The sequence below is a fragment of the Squalius cephalus genome, assembly GCF_949319135.1.
Source record: "Squalius cephalus genome assembly, chromosome: 5".
NCBI lineage: Eukaryota > Metazoa > Chordata > Actinopteri > Cypriniformes > Leuciscidae > Squalius > Squalius cephalus.
The window spans coordinates 47924042-47944486 of NC_137126.1; the positions used below are offsets into that span (position 1 = coordinate 47924042).

The window sequence follows — 20445 nt, forward strand, 5'->3', positions numbered from 1 at the left end:
ACTGTATGTCGCTAGTCTCTGTACTGTGAAGTCGCTTGTGGGCGTTGGTAGTGCTGTCGCTCTAATGTTATTGGTAGACTGCTCGTCTGGCCACATCTATACAAAACACCATCACAAGTGATATATACAACTATATCATTTTAATTTGACTAGGAATTAGGCTCAAAAGAAACAGTATGCTGTTGGGAGAGTGTTTTTATATTACCACACAGCAGTGTTCAGTGGATTAAATCATTTACTAGATTAACGATCGATCAATCTACAAATCAAACTCACTCATACTGTCATAAATTACTAAAACGTCATCCGAATTTGACAAATAATAAATTTTCTTGTCCCTAATAGTCAACATAATGCAGGGGAAACTGTAAAATGAACTGCAGCAGTGCTAAACTTGCATCATAAAACTACAACACTCGAACTATAAATGTATGAATTAAACTCACTGTCGACAGTTTCTTTTCCATGCATCATTTTATTATATCCATGTCTGTGGTTAGTTACAGTCAAATCATATAAAACAGTGAAATCGCCCTCGAACTCTTCTGTCTTGCCTGCACTCGAGACGGTGACGTGAGCTGAGCTCCACTGAAAGGCTTCTTTCCTATTGGTTGTCGCTCGCGAAAATCACTTCTCATTGGCATAAACTTGAAATTCTCAACTGTGATGTAGATTACCTAGATAATATTACACTTTTTTAAAATGAGACTCTATAAATCGAGGGGATGGGGGGCCTACAAAACCTCTCAGCCCCGGGTAGGGGTGTGACGGTTAGTATATAACCGTGAGACTGACTGATATTTGACAGCAAAAAGTCAGCAATCCCCAGAATCTTTTTGTGCTAGTTTCCCCTATGTGTCAGGATACACCATGCAAAATTTTAGGGTTATATGACCATGTATGTAGCTGCAGTACCGTAATATTCACAATTACATCATTCCGCCAAAAGCTTTTCCCAAAAAGGGTGTTTTTTGGCCCCTAAGACCAAACGGGGCCGAGTTGGGGGTGGTCATTATCAACTTGTGATGGCCCAAGGTATAAGATAATAGGAAATAATAGTGAAAAAAAGGTAGCAAAAAACATCCTGAGGAATGGACCTGGCTCCCGACCTAAATCAATCAGCGGATGGCGGGCGGGTGCGGCTTTGAAATATAGTCAAAAAACGTTGGTGCGGATGATGAGTTTTGTGATGCGGTTGCGGATGAAATAATACCCCATCCGCGTGTCTCTATTGATAACAACATTGAACACTACACAAATATTAATTTTATTCAAACTAAGTTGTCCTATAACAGACGAACGTCGCCAACTCTGAAGGAATCACTCACATGACCTGGGCACTTGTAATGACACATCAAGGATGTTAAGAGGCTAAAAGCAGGTTTAAAACTTGCCCCATTGAAGTCAACAGGGTGCAAATTTTAAAAAGAGGATAACACGGTGTAGGCAACACCGATTTTTGTCGTTGTTCTCTGTATTGACAGCACTCCAAATTTACAAAAAAATGAGCTCAATGTTAAAATTGACCGGAGTTCTCCTTTAAGGCAGCTCTGGTCATGTCGCATCTATTACCACAATGCACAGCACCTTGACCTGGAAATTAGAGAAATTATAACCGTCAATCAGTGGAAGAAAATGGAGGAAGAACGTGATTCAGCTGCGAACACAGTCCAAAATCAGCCACAGGATCAAGAGCACCCGTGGCTGTACCGTAGCGAATTCTTTTCTTTTAGTGGTAAACGCATGTTTAGTGGATTGTTTAAAGCATATTGCATACTGCAGATAGTAGTCTTATAGTTTGATAATTAAATACAATTAAATACAAACAGTTCTAAAGCAGGATAAAACTTTGTATGTGGTTCATTCACTTCATGTTTTTAGAGATTAAAAGCTTAAACAAGAATATCTAGTTTTCATTCTTGCTGTTACTTTTACTCATTTAATACTCAAGTACAATTTTAATGTGGTACTTGTTTACTTTTACTCAAGTACGATTCTGGCCAGATACTTGTACTTTCACTTGAGTAACATTTTTGAGTAGCCTACTTTTTACACCTCTGCATTTAAATGACACTATTTTTAAACAGAAAACTTTTTATGTGTTTTGGCCGTTCGTTTACACAACGACGGTGTTTTGAGGGCCTGAAGGCGCCAACTTTTGAAAACGATGTCGTTATAGTCTTTACGTAAACTACAAAAGCGTGAATTTGTGAAACAGTGACATGTGCATGCGTATTATGTTCAGTCTTTAGGCGCGTAGTGTTTCTTTACAGTGACATCGCCATCTACTGGCCTGGCGTGAATAATAGCGTTTTTAGTTGTTTTCGCGGATCCGAGTGAACAGGGCGAACAGGTGAACAGTTTGACAACGTTGTCTTCTTTACAGCGAAAAACGCAAAAGAAAAAAAAAAAATCAGTTTTTAGTACATTGAGTACCTTGAATCAACGTCCTTGATCATCACTTATGATAAATCAGCATTTTTACTTTTTCCATCAAAATGTGATTTGTGTGGCATTAGAAGAGCATCAAATGTTAGTTATGTTTCCTTTTTAAAATGTTTCTGCTTTTTCTTCATGTTTGACCTTTTTTTTTAAGCAATAAATGGCTGATCATCAACAGTAAAATCAGTGGACTGAATTATTACTTATTAAAATATTGTATTACTTTGCTTCTGTTTTTTTTAATGAATGAACTGTTCTTTAAAATAATTGATTTTATCCTAAAAATGCTGATTATAAGTGATTTCTCCCCCAAAGCCATTAAAAAAAATGCTTAACGTGACAATGTGTAAAGATGATATTAAAAGAAGGTTATTATTGATATGCATACACATTATTGATATTCATATTCAAATTTATACACTTTGCATTAAAGCAAGCACTGCAGATTAGCCTAGCATATGAAAGCAATGCGCAAAATTTCATGTTAAGCGCTTTATTTGTATATCTGCCATCTCCTCATTTAGTAGGCTATCCCAGATAATGTTAATGTTTGTTAAAGAATCAATTATAAATGAAATTGCATTATTATTACATCCATATTTATTACATCCATATGCAATAAATGTTAAAAGTTCTTCATGGAACCATCGATGCCAATAAAGAACCTTTTTGTTTAAGAGTGTCAACGTGACTTAATATATTAAGACAGTGATGATATGAAAAGATCAAATTCATACACCTTAATGATAATGCATGAAGGCAAGCAGATGAGCCCAGTATATGAAGGCAATGCGCTAAATTTAACGTTAAGCGCTTTATTTATAATGGTTTTCCATGGGAAAAGGCTTAGCGTGAAACTTTGAACGTTGCCTTGGTGTTCTGGGTTTATCTGCTTGCCTTTACAAACATGTTTCAGTAAGTTCTACTGAATTTGGTTTCTTTAAAATCATGGTCAATGCATTAAGCGGCATTTTCTTTATAATGGTTTTCTATAGGAAACTCTTATATTCTATATATATTATACTCTAGGCATATGTGCTTGCCTGTATATATGCATAATCATACTGAATTATATGTATGAATTTCCTTCTAGAATATCTAGAATTCTGTAAAATAAGAAAAAGCATTGCCACCCCATCTGCTAACTCAGCATTTGGTAGGCTATCCCAGTGTAAAAAAGATTTTAATTAAAAGATAATGTTAATGTTTGTTAAAGAAACAATCATAAATTAAATAAATATCGCAACATTATTAATTTAAAATATGCAAGCATCCTTATGCAATAATTTTTCACATGTTTTACTGGTAATGTGTCTGAAGACTTTCCCCTTTTCTCAGTAAAAAGAGCCTTATATAAACATGTTCAATCAGATCAACCTGTCGTCTGCCACAAAAAATTAAATTAAAGGTGAGGCTGCATAATTGCAAGGAAATGTTGCATTTTCCTGGTCCCTGTGAATGATTGTGTAATTTATCATTCATAACCTCACCCTTATGATTATGTCTGGACTTGCAGTGTATTTTCAGAGCCATATAAAGAGTATCTTCTGTCCGCATGTCAAGATAACAGCAGCTGTGTTGATACGGTATTGTTGGTGAAGACTCAGATTTACAGGAATAGTAAGTATATATTTTTAAAGCTTTAGGTAAATAAAGTATTTTCAGCAATAGCAAGGCAGTTAAAAGGTTTCATGGCATTATAAATTACATGTGACAATCATAGTATGAACGAATCCAGCATTTTTCAGCCATTTGCTTTAAACCCCAATTTAAACAGTCAATAGCAGTGACCGGCACACTATCAAAACTGCATGAATATACAATCATGGTGAAAAATGATTTAGGTGATTTTGTTTCAGTGACAAGTTTTCTATACATCAAAATCTGTGTAATTTTATTTAAATATACTATAAATAATTGTACATTTGGAACACACTTTTTTAAAATCCCTTTAATATAATTTAAGTTGAAAGGACTTATACAGCCAAGTTGATCGTACTTAAATTTATGGCAGCAACTTTTTTTTTCAGTGTGCTGCTATTTTGATCCATATATTTTATTTATTTATCTGACTCTATTTGAGTAAAAACTATAAGGATGCAAGTAATCAGCTGTTTTATGGCCATCTAATATTTTATTTTAAAGTGACCTTAATTATAGTTGAATCTTTGTGTTTATCATGTTATTTAAATATTCAATTGTTTATCTTTTGACACATACTTTATTCATATTTTCCTTAGACGATAGGTTTCTAGTTACTATGACACTATATTTCTCTCCATTTATTTCTATGCCGATTTGCTATTTGTATGTGTATTGATACTTTGCACGTGACGTCAGTTGTACTGGCTGGCGGGCAAGAACGTCATTCTCTAGCAACGAAAACCAGTAAACTAATCAAGGATCTTGCCAGGACGTTGCCAGTTTTAATATACAAAAGTTGGTGTTTTGAGGTGCACGCGACATGCCAGATAGTTGTTGTGCGATTGGATGCACTAACCGCGTTTGTTGCCCGCCAGATATCACGTGACTGCAAAGTATCAATATTTACATACTCACCGGCCACTTTATTAGGTACAAGTTGCTAGTACCGGGTTGGACCCTTTTGCCTTCAGAACTGCCTTAATTATTCGTGGCACAGATTCAACAAGGTGCTGGAAACATTTCTCTGAGATTTTGGTCCATATTGTCATGATAGCATCACACAGTTGCTGTAGATTTGTCGGATCTGCATCCATGATGTGAATCTTCTGTTCCTCCACATCCCAAAGTTGCTCTACTAGATTGAGATCTGGTGACTAGAGGCCGGTTGAGTTTAGTGAACTCACTGTCATAAGATGATTTGAGCTTTGTGACGTGTGTTATCCTGCTGGAAGAATCCACCAGAAGATGATACGCTGTGGACATAAAGGGATGGACAGGGTCAGCAACAATACTAAGGTCAATACTATAACAGGGAAAACTGCAGTGTGTGGAAGCAAGATGGATTTATTGAAGTATCAGAAAACCCTAGGAGAAAACGTCATGCCGTCAGTGAGGAATCTGAAGCTTGGGCATCATTGGACCTTCCAACAGGACTATGATCCCAAGCATTCCTCAAATTCCACCAAGGCTTGGTTGCAGAAGAAGTCCTGGAAGATTGTACAGTGGCCATCACAGTCTCCTGACTTGAACCCCTTGGGATTTGAAGAAGGCGGTTGCAGCACGCAAACCCAAGAATATCACTGAACTGATGTCATTACTCATGAAGAACAGGCTCAGATTCCTCAGAAACGCTGCCAGAAGTTGTGTCCGGTTATACATCTCGTCTGCAGCAAGTCTGCAAAAGGGTCTTCTACTAAGTAGCCTACTAAAGATACTTGCCATGAAGGGGTTGAATAATTTTGAACTTCAGAAGTCATTAAAAGTTGCATTTTCAGTAGAAATTGGGGAAACCACATGAAACATTTGTTGTGTTGAGCTATTTCAATTACTTTTGTTTGATTTGTTCATTGCAAACAGTTGAAACTCTGTAAGTTTTGCCAATAAACCTGATTTGCAATGGGTGTTGAATAACTTCGTTAGCAACTGAACATACAGTACTGTGCAAAAGTCTTAGGCATGTTAATACCCAGTACTGTAGCTTTGCAGGAAGGTTTCTTCAAGCGTCTCGGAGACGTTCCCGCAGTTCTTCTGGATTTAGTCTGTCTCAGTTTCTTCTGTTTCTTCATGTAATCACAGACGGACTCGATGATGGTGAGATCAGATCATACCGGCTGTTGTCAGACTCCTTGTGCATACACAAATCTCACTGGATTATAACAATTAATGGAAAAAGAATGTTTGGAAATGTAAACTGATATTTCCTACTGACACACTACAGCAAAAGATATAAATAACTGACATAAAACCTTTTTTTTGGGGGGGGGGGGGGGGGGTATTAACATGCCTAGGACTTTTTTGCACAGTACTGTATATATAATTTCAAATAACAAAAACTGACTTGCATGTGGACTCTTGTTTTATAGATGAGTGCATCCAAACCCCAGGAAAGGTTTGTAATCCTGCTCAGATTCATGGAAGCATTAAAACAAGTGTAACAGTTATATAACTGTTCAAAATAAACTGCAGACTTAAATGCATTGAAATCTAGAATATTCAATATCAAAATATATCAAATAAGTTAAATTCAGGACTGTTCTGTCTGTCGCTGCAGTGGTAAGGTGCGAATCCAACCGTCTCTGAATAAGAACGAGGAGGAGTTTGTAGCCAGAAGGAGAAACTCGGTTCTACAAAGCCTGACGAAGCTTCAGATAGAGTGCAGTAAGGTAAAGCTTCTTATTGTATACTTCATATATCTGAGATGATCTGTGAATGGTGCCAATGAACATCAGATGTCACATCAATTTCACTTTCTTGAACTATGCCATTAATAGCAAGCAACCGTTGAAATAATGCTAAGTCAACATTGATGCATCATCATTAATAGCATTGATTAAAAGTACAAGGTGACGTTAGTTCATCATCACTTTCGCACACTCAGATAACGATGAAACGTATTAAGTTTTCAACTACACTTCAATGCTAAATATTAAAAAAATGCACATACTGTATATCTTCTGTGGAAGTCTCAGGACCAAAAGATATTTGGTCTACACTTTTTGTCACTCCCAGCAAACAAAAATATGTTCTAAGAATGTTTTGCTAACATTCCCATTAAGTTATAAAAAAGTTATTTCTGAATGTTCTCTGAACGTTTAAAATGTCCAGTTTTTTTAAATGTTTCATAAACATTTATCTTGGTTATGCGAAATACAGTAGTCAACATTTGAAGTGGATCAGAAAAGTTCATCAAAGTTGTCCTAAGACAAGACCGGGTATTGTTCAACATTCATGTATAACTTTGATGAAAGGTTTTGATCCACTTCAAATGTCGACTACTGTATTACATTTTGCCAACATTATTGAAAAGTTACTTTTGAATGTTTTCTGAAGATTGATTTAAAAAAGTTACACAAACGTCCAACCAAACATTTTAGAAAAAAGAACTCTCCATGAACGATGGATGGATATCATTTTGAGAGCATTTTTAAAGACCAGATAACATTGAATGAATGTTATATTAACGTTACTTGAAGAATGTTCGTTCAGAACTTTAAGAGAACTTTCCCAGAATGTTAACTAAAGTTCTTTACATTAAAGGTATAGCGGAGGATCTTTCCGAATTTTAGGTAAGAACCGCCCTCTCCACTTTTTGAAAAAATGCACATGCGCAACACACTACCTGCTCCCGAGAGGGAACGCCTATTAAACGTGTGCGAGGTTCTCCTCGTGCTCGCTCTGTTTACAAGTTGCTGTCGGCATCGCTCATACAAGATTACTTTCCAAAAGAAGATTTGCACTTTTTCTCCAAATAGCATGCCAAACTTTACCTGTCGAGTAGAAACTTCGCGACTGAGGCATCAGTGGGAAGCCCAACCTGTGTTTTCAGCGCACGCCATCGTGTGAAACAATCTCCCAAAAACACTCTGATCTTGTTTCTCTCTTCTGAGGCCTTTCTCTTTTTCTCATACAGTTCGTACAAACTTTTTCTCTTGCGACCCTCAGACATTTTCAAAGGACCCGGTGAAACGGCGAGCTTCAATGAATGGCTTAAACCGTAGCTCTAGCCCACCACACATAAACACCTGAAAGTGCGCATGCGCAGAAAGCGAAAACTAAGGGACGAGCACGTACGACGGCCTTACGTAAACATATCACCAGAATGATTGACACTTAGGTGGACCAATAGTTTACACTACCCACCCGGAAAAAGAAAATCCTCCGCTATACCTTTAAAAATAAGGTGGATATAATGCTTTGAGTTGTGTGTGTGTTTCAGGATGAAGTGCCAAACATTGCATTACTGGGTTCTGGAGGAGGACAAAGAGCCATGGTGGGTTTGCTGGGATCCCTGGTTCAGCTCCAGAAAACCAGTCTTCTGGACTGTGTCCTTTATCTGAGCGGAGTCTCTGGATCCACCTGGTATGAACCCTGAGAAACAACAAACAAATACACACACACAGATGGGTTGAATGTCATAAATGACAGCAGTATGTTGTTCTTCTGAAGGTGTATGGCCTCCTTATATCAGGAGCCAGACTGGTCCACCAAACTAGAAGCTGTGAAAGACAAGATCATCCAGAGACTCAGCGGTCCTGGAGTCAGCTGGGGAGATGCATTAGCCAAACTGAAGAAATATTACTATGGGAAAGACTTCTTTAGCTTGACTGACATCTGGGCAGTGATGGTCGTCACAACATTTGTGAAAGAGGTTTGTAACTATCCAATTCATGACCAGGGACAGATCTAGAAAATTATGTATAGTGTGGCATGAGGACTATGAGGAGCGAAAACTCCAAAGCAAGCAATAATGCAGTCTTTGTTGATTTATAGCCTGACAGACATTGAAGATGCAAAACATTTGCATAATCATCTTACTGCTTAAAAATAATTAATTAATAAATAACAAATAGACATTGTCTATTAAGCGCATCAACTGATTCTAAATTATCTCTGAGCTTAAGGCCAATTCACACCGCACAGAAACACGTTTGTTGGTTTTTTTTTTCCCAGGATCAGTTTGTTACCCTTGTCAGTGTCTGTTTGTTTTCACTTGACTTACCAGGGGTTTGTTTTCACCTGACTTAACATGTTTAAGTGTCTGTTGGGGCAGAGTTATTTTTCATAAAAATCTAACTAGTTTGTGAGCGTTTGTTTGTGCAGTGTGAATTGGTTTGTGACCACTACATCGAGAAGACAAGTTAAAGCATTAATATGTTAATAATATATAACACAAAATGAATACATATATAGCCTAGGTGTGAACATTAGCCTACATGATATGAATATTAAACCCATTGAAATAAGAATTGTGTGACTAATTAACAAATGTAGCCTACAATAAAAATAAAAATAATATTGTATGCCATATTAAGTCAAAATAAGTCAAATTTGTGCTTTTAACAATACACATACCACTTTAAAGCAGTGCATCTGTCGTTATTATCGAGTTTTTGATTAAACATTACAACACTGAACAAAATTAGAAGCGCAACACTTTTGTTTTTGCACTTTTGTTTTTGGTGTGCCTTAGGCTGGCCACAATAAAAGGCCACTCTAAAATGTGCAGTTTTATCACACAGCACAATGCCACAGATGTCGCAAGTTTTGAGGGAGCGTGCAATTGGCATGCTGACTGCAGGAATGTCCACCAGAGATGTTTCACATGAATTGAATGTTCATTTCTCAACCATAAGCCGTCTCCAAAGGCGTTTCAGAGAATTTGGCAGTACATCCAACCGGCCTCACAACCGCAGACCACGTGTAACCACACCAGCCCAGGACCTCCACATCCAGCATCTTCACCTCCAAGATCAGACAGCTGCTGCAACAGTCGGTTTGCAGAACCAAAGAATATCTGCACAAACTGTCAGAAACCGTCTCAGGGAAGCTCATCTGCATGCTCGTCGTCCTCATCGGGGTCTCGATCTGACTGTAGTTCGTCGTCGTAACTGACTTGAGTGGGTAAATGCTCACATTCGATGGCATCTGGCACTTTGGAGAGGTGTTCTCTTCACGGATGAATCCCGGTTTTCACTGTACAGGGCACATGGCAGACAGCGTGTATGGTGTTGTGTGGGTGAGCGGGTTACTGATGTCAACGTTGTGGATCGAGTGGCCCATGGTGGCGGTGGGGTTATGATATGGACAGGCGTATGTTATGGACAACGAACACAGGTGCATTTTATTGATGGCATTTTGAATGAGATCCTGAGGCCCATTGTTGTGCCATACATCACGACCATCACCTCATGCTGCAGCATGATAATGCACGGCCCCATGTTGCAAGGATCTGCTCTGGATCGGCGTATACGACAGCGTGTTGCTGGTCCTGCCAATATCCAGCAACTTCGCACAGCCATTGAAGAGGAGTGGACCAAAATTCCACAGGCCACAATCAACAACCTGATCAACTATGCGAAGGAGAAGTGTTGCACTGCGTGAGGCAAATGGTGGTCACACCAGATACTGACTGATACTGAAAGGAGAAGTGCTCACTAACACAGATTTAGACAGATTTGTGAGCAATATTTGAGAGAAATAGGCCTTTTGTGTACATAGAAAAAGTCTTAGATCTTTGAGTTCAGCTCATGAAAAATGGCGGCAAAAACAAAAGTGTTGCGTTTATAATTTTGTTCAGTGTAATAGATTCTTACCTTACTCTGCTATAATTTCCATGATCGGAATCTTCTTGATTTCACTACACGACGACACGAGAAAATGCTTACGGTACTCTACAAAGGTCAAAATAAACGAGGAGAAACGTTGTGAAAAATAATAGGCCAATACCACAATCACAAGAAAGATATGAGAGACGGCGTTAAACTACCTCATGTCTCAAAGGACAAAAAATTACAATAATAATGAACGTTAACAACTTACATGCAGAGCTCTTGTACCACCTGACTGCTGCAGATTCATTTCGCCATTGATAGTGTTGACATATAAACGCATAAATCCGAGTCTGAGGACGAACATTTTTTGGTCCTGAGACTTCCATAGAAGATATATGAACATGTTTTAATATTTAGACCACTTCTATTATTGATTGCTATCAGGATGTGAAGAGTTCCAACCAGTATAACAAAAAGTGTTTATAAAACAAATTGCCTACCCTTCATGTAATCATGAATTGGGCAATACACGTGTGTGTACAAGCTGTGTTTTTGGTTTTGGTTTCATAAGAGTGATTTGTTCGTAAATCAGGATAGACAGGTTACTGTGTGTTTCTGCCTCAATAAAAATAACCGATTCATGAGAGGATTATATCTGAAAATATAAATGACAGTCTAAAGCATTGTCATTTATATTCACTTTTAACCAACATCATAGAGATAAAACTGAAAACTGAAAAAAAAAAACTGGCAAAAACTGTGTTCTCTATAGATCGATGAACACACTCTCACAGAGCAATGGAACCAGCAGAGTAAAGACCCGCTTCCCATCTACACAGTGATCGACAAGCAAGGCAAACAGTTAAATGAAGCAGGTCTGTGTTTGTCTGAAAGAAAGACAGAGAGTTGATGTGTTTGTGTCAGCTGTTATATGGACGTGTTTCTGTCTGCAGACCCCTGGTTCGAGATCACTCCACATGAAGCAGGTTATTCTCTCACTGGAGCGTTTGTGGACGCCTCCAACTTTGGCAGTCAGTTTCACAAAGGCTCTAAGAAAAATAAGCAGGATGAATTTGACATGCTGTACCTGCAAGGTAACAAACTCTGTTAAAGGGGAGTTTAATATTTGTAATATCAGCCTATATTCTACACTGTACGTCATTGACCTAATACTCAATCTGTGTGATCAGGCCTGCATTACTAGCATATTGCATTAAACTATGTGGTATTTATGTTATATGTTAGGGTGTTATAGTATCTATGTCCATTGTTTTATTGTAAACTTTAAATCTTTACTGATATTGTGTGTTTTCTGCAGCTCTATGCGGCAGCGCTTTAGCTGATGAAGACGAGATTAAGAAACTCCTCTGGCAAAAGATAAAAGGTGCAGTTGCAATTATTCTGAGGACTGAATTCTGCTTCAATTTAAATGGTTTAAATCATTACCATCCATTTTTTTTCATTTGTTTTTCAGATTTATTTCAACCAAAGGAAAAAATAGTTGAGGAAATGAAGAAGGGTAAAGCATTTTTTAAGCTTTATTTACTTGAATGTTTAACAGTCACGATTTATTTTAGTTTTTTTTAGTTTTTAAAGACTCACGTTTTGACACGAAAGCTGCATTTATTTGATCAGAAATACAGCAAAAACAGTGATATTGTGTAATATTATTCAAATTTAAAATAGCTGTTTTGATTATATAGTCAAATGTAATGTATTCCTGTGATTCAATGCTGAATTTTCAGCATCATTACTCCAGTCTTCAGTGTCACATGATCCTTTTGAAATCATTCTAATATGATGATTTGATGCTCAAGAAACTTTTAGGATTATTATCAATGTTGAAAACAGCTGAGCTGCTTCGTATTTCTGTGGAAACCATGATACATTTAATTTTTTTAGGATTCTATGATGAATAGAAAGTTGAAAAGAACTGCAAATCTTTTAAATATTTGATTTAATGCATCTTTGCTGAATAAAAGTAAAAAAAAAAAAAAAAGTAATCTTAAACCAAACTTTTGAATAGTAGTATATTAGCCCATGGTTTCCACAAAAAATTGAAACAGCGCAGCTGTTTTTAACATTGATTATAATCATAAATGTTTCTTGAGCAACAAATCATCATATTAGAATGATTTCTGAAGGTTCATGTGACACTGAAGACTGGAGTAATGATGCTGAAAATGTAAATTTTATATATATATATAGAACCGCATGAGAGCAGTGAGGATGTATTGGCAGGACAGTGGAGTCAACCAGATCTAAACTCTACAGATACAGACCAATGTTACCAGGAGCTCATGGAAATAGTGGATATGAATCTCTCTGATTTGAATGGTAATGATTCTTCTGCTCTCAATGACCCCTTTAAATGGTCTGTATGTCCATCACAGTGAGAACCTGCTGCTAAAAAGATAGTTATTAGTTAGTTAAAGATAGTTACAATTATTCCAATATTTTCCCTCAAGCCATCCTAGGTTTAATTCAGCCAAACACAATCAGAGTTATATTAAAAAATATCCTGGCTCTTCCAAGCTTTATAATGGGAATGAATGGAGGATGAGATTTGGAAGCCCAAAAAAGTGCATCCATCCATCATAAAAGTAATCCATACGGCTCCAGGGGGTTAAAAAAGGCCTTCTGAAGCTAAGCGTTTCTGAATTAAAAAAATACATATTTATAACTTTATAAACTATAATCACTGGCTTCCGGTAACGGCCGTACGCGAGTCTAGTTCCGGCGGAAGAGTGACATCTGACCCGACGCATGACATTCACTCCCATTATAAAGCTTGGAAGAGCCAGGATATTTTTTAATATAACTTTGATTGTGTTTGGCTGAATGAAGAAAGTCATGTACACCGAGGATGACTTGAGGATGAGTAAATTATGGGATAATTTTCATTTTTGGGTGAACTATCCCTTTAAGTCCCGTTCAGGGACCAGGGACGATAACCATAACGATAAAGATACAGTTCCAAAAATCGTTCTAAATATAAAAGAACATCATAGTCCACACCACAACTATAATGACATGGAACAATATAATGGCATTGGAATCACTTTCAGAATGATTTTTTCCAGCAACGTTGACAGCCAATCAGAATCCATCCCACTTTAAAAAGAGCTCGAGCATTTAAAATGGCAGACAACAAAACTGCAGCATGAACGATATCGTCCGCTGGTGTGGACGCTCATAGATATGTCTATGTGAACGCTAAAATAGTTATCGTTATAGTTATCGTCCTTGGTGTGAACGGGCCTTTATTGACACAGATTTGAGAAGAAAACCTATGAAAACCAAAGAAATTGTAGTTTGTAAGTCATTTTGGATAAAAGCATCTGTTAATGATTAAATGTAAACATTAAATGTATTACAGTCTATTTTACGGCTTTTTGGCACAACTTAAAAACAATTATGAAAATCAAACCATGAAACATGCAAAAATATCAACCCAGTTTTAGCTAAAAATTTATTAATTATAAGTAAATTATGCTTGTAGATACAGAAAATACAAAAAGACAACATGCATGTCCCGTCTTTTACAGACTTCTATGGAGGAAGACCGAAAACTGCTGAAGAAAAACTGAATGTGAAGCGTCACACCATGGATGTAATCAAAAAATGGGAACGGATTAATATCTGGCCATTTAGTAGGTTAAACTGTTACTAATATCATCCTTCATTCTCCACACCACTTTTTTAGAGTCTTGAGAGTGCTGATCTACACTTTAAGATTTATGTGTTTGAATTTCATATAAAATCCATTGTTTTAACATAAACTAATAAACGTAATGTCATGCATATTTGTCAGTCATACATAAATAATACAGATCAGATTTCTGCACTCAAAAAAAAGGCATGGCCTAGTTTATTTTTAACGATTTAAATCATAACATAAATCATATTTTCAAAAACCTTGATTCAAATTGCTTAGAATCAGCATAAATATGTTCATTGTAAAAAACTATGAGATTTATCAATATATAAACCTGGTTATTGGGAATTAAAAAACACTTCAGCAATATTACAGAAATAAGAACTGTTTCACTTATGTATGCACTGCAGTATGTATTAAAGGGGGGGTGAAATGCTCATTTTCACTCAATCTCCTGTTAATCTTGAGTACCTATAGAGTAATATTGCATCCTTCATATCTCCAAAAAGTCTTTTGTTTTATTATATTAATCAAAGAAAGATAGGGTGTACCGAGTCTTTCCGGAAAAAACCGAGCGGCTGGGGGCGGGCCGTGTGGGCGAAGCTTAGCTGTGCTAACACACCGAGCTAGTGACAACACACAGAGACATTATTTGTTCAACAGTTACTCACCGTCCGGTTCCAACGCACGACCGCGAACTTTTATCATTGCGACTGCTCGATCCTTAAGCATTAGACGATCTGGGCTTTGTTTATAAAACAATCATCGTCGAAATGCAGGGAACAAACAGCTACACAACTCCGTTTATGCTCAGGAAAACAAACTCCATCCACGGGTTCCTTAACGCTGGGTTCTTTGGGAATCTGTGCAGGGTTGTCTTGCCCTGGCAACCAAAAACACACTTCTTTGGTGACATTGACTTCCCAAAAGCCGGGCAGGGCGCTTTGATGGCGAACTGCTTTCACTCTCTTGCTCTGGTCTACGAGTGCGCGCGCGGCCGCGATCTTACCGGAGAAGTGCCCTTAGGACCCATATAAGGAAATTCCGCCCTATCTTACGTAAGACAGAGCCATACTCGAAAAAAAACTTTCCGAAACTTGTGACAAACCGGAAGGAGTATTTTTGGAACAAAAATACTCCTTCAAACGTACAACTTAGTTTTTGAAACTTTGTCCATGTTTAGCATGGGAATCCAACTCTTTACCAGTGTAAAAAACTCAGTATGCATGAAATAGCATTTCACCCCCCCTTTAATGTATTTATGAATGATGAATAATTATGCATCACATTAAGTTTGTTAGTTTGTATTAAAACTGTGTAGATCAAATGGATGGAAATTATTATATGACATTCAAACACATTTAGGCCTAAATATTTTGTTGTCCAGTCCATCGGTGTGTCTAATATTCAAATAACTTTTTATTCTCTAGTTCTTTTGAAAACCAGTTGCATAGTTCTAATAAAATAAAATAAAGAACTAAATACTGGTCTGAAGATCCTGCAATGAAACTTGTAGTCAAGAAGTAAAGAAGTCTATACAGCTAACATTGCTCTTGATAAGAACTCAAAATGTAACTGTTTTTGTTCAAAATTAACAAAATTTAAATGATAAGCGACTAGCCTACATTACAAATCCGTCTTCCAAACCGTGTTTTTGCCTTACCTTAAATCACTAAGTCCCAATGTCCCCCTTAATGGCAGAGGCTATTTACACTATCTCCGCCATGGACGTCTGGTTGATCCAGGCAAAATTACGGAGGACACTGACAGCAGCAATATTGTAGAGTTAAAGGGGTGCTATAATGCCCTTTTCACAAGATGTAAAATAAGTCTCTGATGTCTCCAGAGTGTGTATGTGAAGTTTTAGCTCAAAATACCCCACAGATATTTTTATATAGCATGTTAAAATTGTCACTTTTTGAGGGTGAACAAAAACACACCGTTTTGTGTCTGTCCCTTTAAATGCAAATGAGCTGCTGCTCCCGGCACAGAGGGCGGAGCTTCAACAGCTTGTGTCCTTTTACCTCACACACACATGCACTGAAAATTTCAAAAACTTTTAGCCTTTTATGTTCAAACCGGAGTCAGACAATGATGGAGAGACTCAAGAAGAAGTGACAACATGTAGAAGCAACAGGACATTTCTGAATGGTTAGTTGATGAATTTATGTGTAGTTATCTTCTAGTCATTGATTAGCATATTCTGTCTTGATAATCTATAAATGGTGTTCATGGGGCGGGGTTTATGTAAATTCTAGGGTTGGTGATGTCACTAACCCGGGAGGAATGTGGTGTAGTCTCTACCAGCCGTTTGTTGTAGTCCTTAAAAAGCGATTTCTTTAAAAGCAAATATCTCCCTTTGCTTTGAACTTTGAGCGTTGTAACTTTGCAGATGTTGTTTATGCTCAAACATCAACATTACACACTAACGTACAGTAAGTTAGAAAAGTGAAATCATAATCAACCACCCCTTTAAGGCGCGTGGCAGAACATTTTGATGCAAATTGATCCGAATTCGAATCCGCCTTTTGCCCAATGTGCACAACTCCCTTTTCCCATCACATATCAGATTGGAAAGGCATTTATTTTCAATAAATAGGGGGGGGGGGGGGGGAGTGTTCAACGTGTGTTTATTAATAGTTTTTATCAGTTAGGTGTAGGTGTAGGAGGTCTTTATTGTCCCAATAAAGCAGCATCCATTTAATAATTTTAATAAATATAATCATTTAGACTATGTTATTATTGCATACCATTTAATGTAAAACAACACTGAGGTACAAATAGAAGGCTATATGCCACTATTTCTAAGTATAAATAGCCTCTAACTACTATTTACACTTATTGCAAAGAAAATACTGTTATTTTTAGTGTAAATAGAATTTCACTTAGTGTAAATAGCATATATTGCTATTTTGCCATTTATAGCCTATTGAGAGCTGTCGGGACGGATTTTGCGTGAAACTGCACTCTCTCGGCATTCTGTGCATGTTTAGGCTATGTCATATCCACAAATAGCTAAATGAAATAAGTTCAGGCTACTATAGGCAGTGACAAAGTAGGCTAATTCTTTCTTTAATGGGGAGTTGTTGTTACTTGTGATCAGATTGCACTGATCAGAATGTTCCTCCACAAGTAACTAGTTGTTTTATGCTTCAGCCGCTAGAGGGCCAAAAGTCACATACGGCTTTAAAAACTATTTACTAAGCCCAAGAGAACCAAAGAACTTTAGAAAATAAATTTTGAAGAGTGTATTTGTTTTACAGATGCTTTAAGGAGCATTATAGTATGCATCTTTAATTGGATCTGGGGCAGGAATTATAACTTCCTCCACAACATGACAGGTAAGAACAGACCTGCTAACTGTGATCGCTGTAATCAGAAGTGCAGTTTTTACAATGAAGGGCCAAAAATCAAACTTAATTGAGGTCCATGGGCCGAAAGTAAAAGTTGTATTTTATAAAAATTGTATATTAAATTTAATGTGGTTAAGGTGCTGTATGTAACTTTTCTACTAAAATGAATCCTTTTTTATTGCCTGTGTGTGAAGGGGTTGTAATCTCACATTAAAATGATCCACTTTGTGGGTTTTGCTATTACCTCTGAAAGCAAGTATTCTTATTTTTATGTGAAGGTGCCGGGTCGGATTTACCGCAAAATCCAGTGACGTGACCTGCATGCGCGCTCCCGAGCCTCTCGCCTCGTCTAGCCTACTGACTTTATACTCAACAGCGACGACACTGCAACTTATGACATGGACTTATGACTTATGCAACTTATGACATGTTTGATTACACTAAGAAACGACCTGCTCCCAGCACAACACAGACTCCAGCACAAACTCCACATATTGATAAAAAACAAAACAAGGTTTTTTCCGCTGAAGCTCGTAAGGCCAGACATGAATCGGACGAACTTCGGGTGAAAAAACACGGCTCAACATCGGCAGGGCATTTGAATCATAGAGAAACCTTATCTACAAACCTAGAATGTACATTTCCTGAAGAAAATGTGAAGTGGTGCTTGCAGGGGCAAAATTCGGCATGGTTGATAGGGGTCCATACTTATCATCATGGTAGAGCATGTAGTTCAACGTCAAGCTGATAAAAGTAGCCTATTATTGTAACGTTGCAGTGTGGGAGTTTACCTGAGTTTTCCAGCATGTTGTGTGATGCTTTCTCCGGTGTGTTGCGTCTCAGTCTGGAAGGTACCCACAGTGCTTGCTCATAAATTCGAGCACGCGCTTGTAAACTTATTGGTTGCAATCTGAAACATCACCGCTAGAGGCCGCTGAAACCTACATACAGCACCTTTAACCTTGGTTCCCCTGATTTATTTCATTATTTTAAAACATTAAGTTTTCATAGAGGTTCATTCTCATGTTACGCAACACGTTTGAGCTTCTGTAAGAGGTTTTCTCACGTGTCAAGCAGTTTCAGTTGAGCTTCTGTTTATGTTCGCTGGTCAATGTTCATATGTGAATAAAAGCCTGTTCATCATAAAGCGATCGAGTCTCCTCAGAAAATATTGACTAAACCGCTCAATTCATATGGATTACTTTTACGATTTATGACATTTTTGAAGCATCAAAATGGTAGGCTATAGATTGAACAGAAAGCTCTCAGATTTCATTAAAATGATCTTCATTTGTGTTTTGAAGATGAACGAAAGATTAACACAGGCTTAGAAAAAGCAGTGCCCGCCACTCTACTGAAAAGTGAAATGAGAGACTATATAGACGCTGGACTGTTGCTCAACTCACCCTACTTCTCAGTGCTGAGAAAAGAGAGAAACATTGACCTCATCATTTCCCTTGATTTCAGTGATGGGGATCCTTTCACGGTATTACGCGTATTTAATTCTCTACAGCTTCACTCATATGTTTCAGAATCTGGAAAATTATAGTTATTAAATAAGAGCTGTTGTGATGCTTTTCCTCTGCAGACAGTGAAGGACGCTGCCAAGACGTGCAGGGAACGAAACATCCCTTTCCCTGAGGTCAACATTCCCAGTGGACACTCAGAGAAACCGAAGGACTTCTATGTGTTCAAAGGCCAAAACGTTCCAACCGTGATCCACATCCCTCTCTTTAATGTGGTCAACTGTGGAGGCAAGTTATGATCTTACAATATCCTGAATAAAACTGAAATATCGACTGTGTTCTGATTTAAGTGTGTCAATGTTTCTTCAGGTGATATTGAGGCCTGGAAGAACAAATATGGCACGTTTCAAGGTGCTTACAGCGCTGAGATGATCACTGATCTAATGGAGGTCGCTGGAAAAAACATCACAAGCAATAAAGCAAAAGTGGTGGAAGAGATTCATGCGATCATTGGGCAAAAAAGATCCAAACACTAATGTGAATAAACTTAACACTACGACTAAAATCTGAATATAGATTAAAATGATCTGCATATCAGTCATTTTACAACAAAGTGTTAAATTTCTTATTCTGTCAGCATTATTTTTGTCTGAATGACATTTATTTCGGTTGAATATGTTCAAAATGTTTCTGCATGTTTTAATGTTTCTTCATGCATGCTGATTATAATAAAACAGTGTGGTCCTGGATGCTGATTGGTCAATTCAAAGTTTCATTCGCAAAGTTTTTTTTTTTCTTAGTGTAATTTCGCACAAATTCCTTACATGCCCTTAACAGTTAAATACACACACAAAAAAATTAATGAACAGCATAGTTTAAAGTTATCTATTGGATTTTAGTTTAGTAATCATTTTCAAAAATGTGTCTGATTCCTTAGAATCAGTATAAACATCATGAATTGAATCATGAACATGGTTTAAATGTATGTGAATGCAAATGTCAATTAGGTCAAATGTATGAGACTGATGTAATAAAAATAGATATGCAAACCTGGTTATTGTGCATTTAAATCTATACTGCTAATACTTAAAAGATACAAGAATGAGACTTATGTACAACTGACAAATTATGTTTGTCATATCGAATCCAAATGGATGTAAATTTATGAAATTACAATGCACAAATATTAAACACTAATAGGCCTAAATACAGCGTTCTTCTATTTTGAGATTAGAAACTACAGAAAGGAGTAAAGGAACAAACAGAAATTACATTAAAAATCCTGTGTAAATGGGGTAATATTTTGTATCGTTCAACTTCTTTCTGAGCCA

General features: G+C 37.2%; 1 protein-coding gene across 1 annotated transcript; it reads left to right on the top strand.

Annotated features, from left to right (window-relative positions):
* The first annotated feature begins 3967 nt into the window (after positions 1–3967).
* LOC307158885 (cytosolic phospholipase A2 gamma-like) lies at positions 3968–20167 on the top strand. The gene is made up of 15 exons (XM_079871860.1): positions 3968–4062; positions 6450–6475; positions 6638–6749; positions 8303–8445; positions 8533–8734; positions 11410–11512; positions 11591–11731; positions 11956–12021; positions 12112–12156; positions 12846–12974; positions 14186–14290; positions 17559–17636; positions 18953–19134; positions 19237–19402; positions 19484–20167. Exons 2-15 carry the CDS (start codon positions 6450–6452, stop codon positions 19648–19650), a joined length of 1665 nt encoding a protein of 554 aa, XP_079727986.1. The 5' UTR covers positions 3968–4062; the 3' UTR covers positions 19651–20167.
* Positions 20168–20445: the final 278 nt, after the last annotated feature.

Excerpts from the sequence above, each read along its gene's own strand:
- LOC307158885 (XM_079871860.1), top strand. The coding sequence starts at position 6,450 with ATGAGTGCATCCAAACCCCAGGAAAG. Across the intron at positions 11,732-11,955 it reads TGACATGCTGTACCTGCAAG|CTCTATGCGGCAGCGCTTTA; the intron begins GTAACAAACTCT and ends TGTTTTCTGCAG. Across the intron at positions 19,403-19,483 it reads TAATGTGGTCAACTGTGGAG|GTGATATTGAGGCCTGGAAG; the intron begins GCAAGTTATGAT and ends ATGTTTCTTCAG.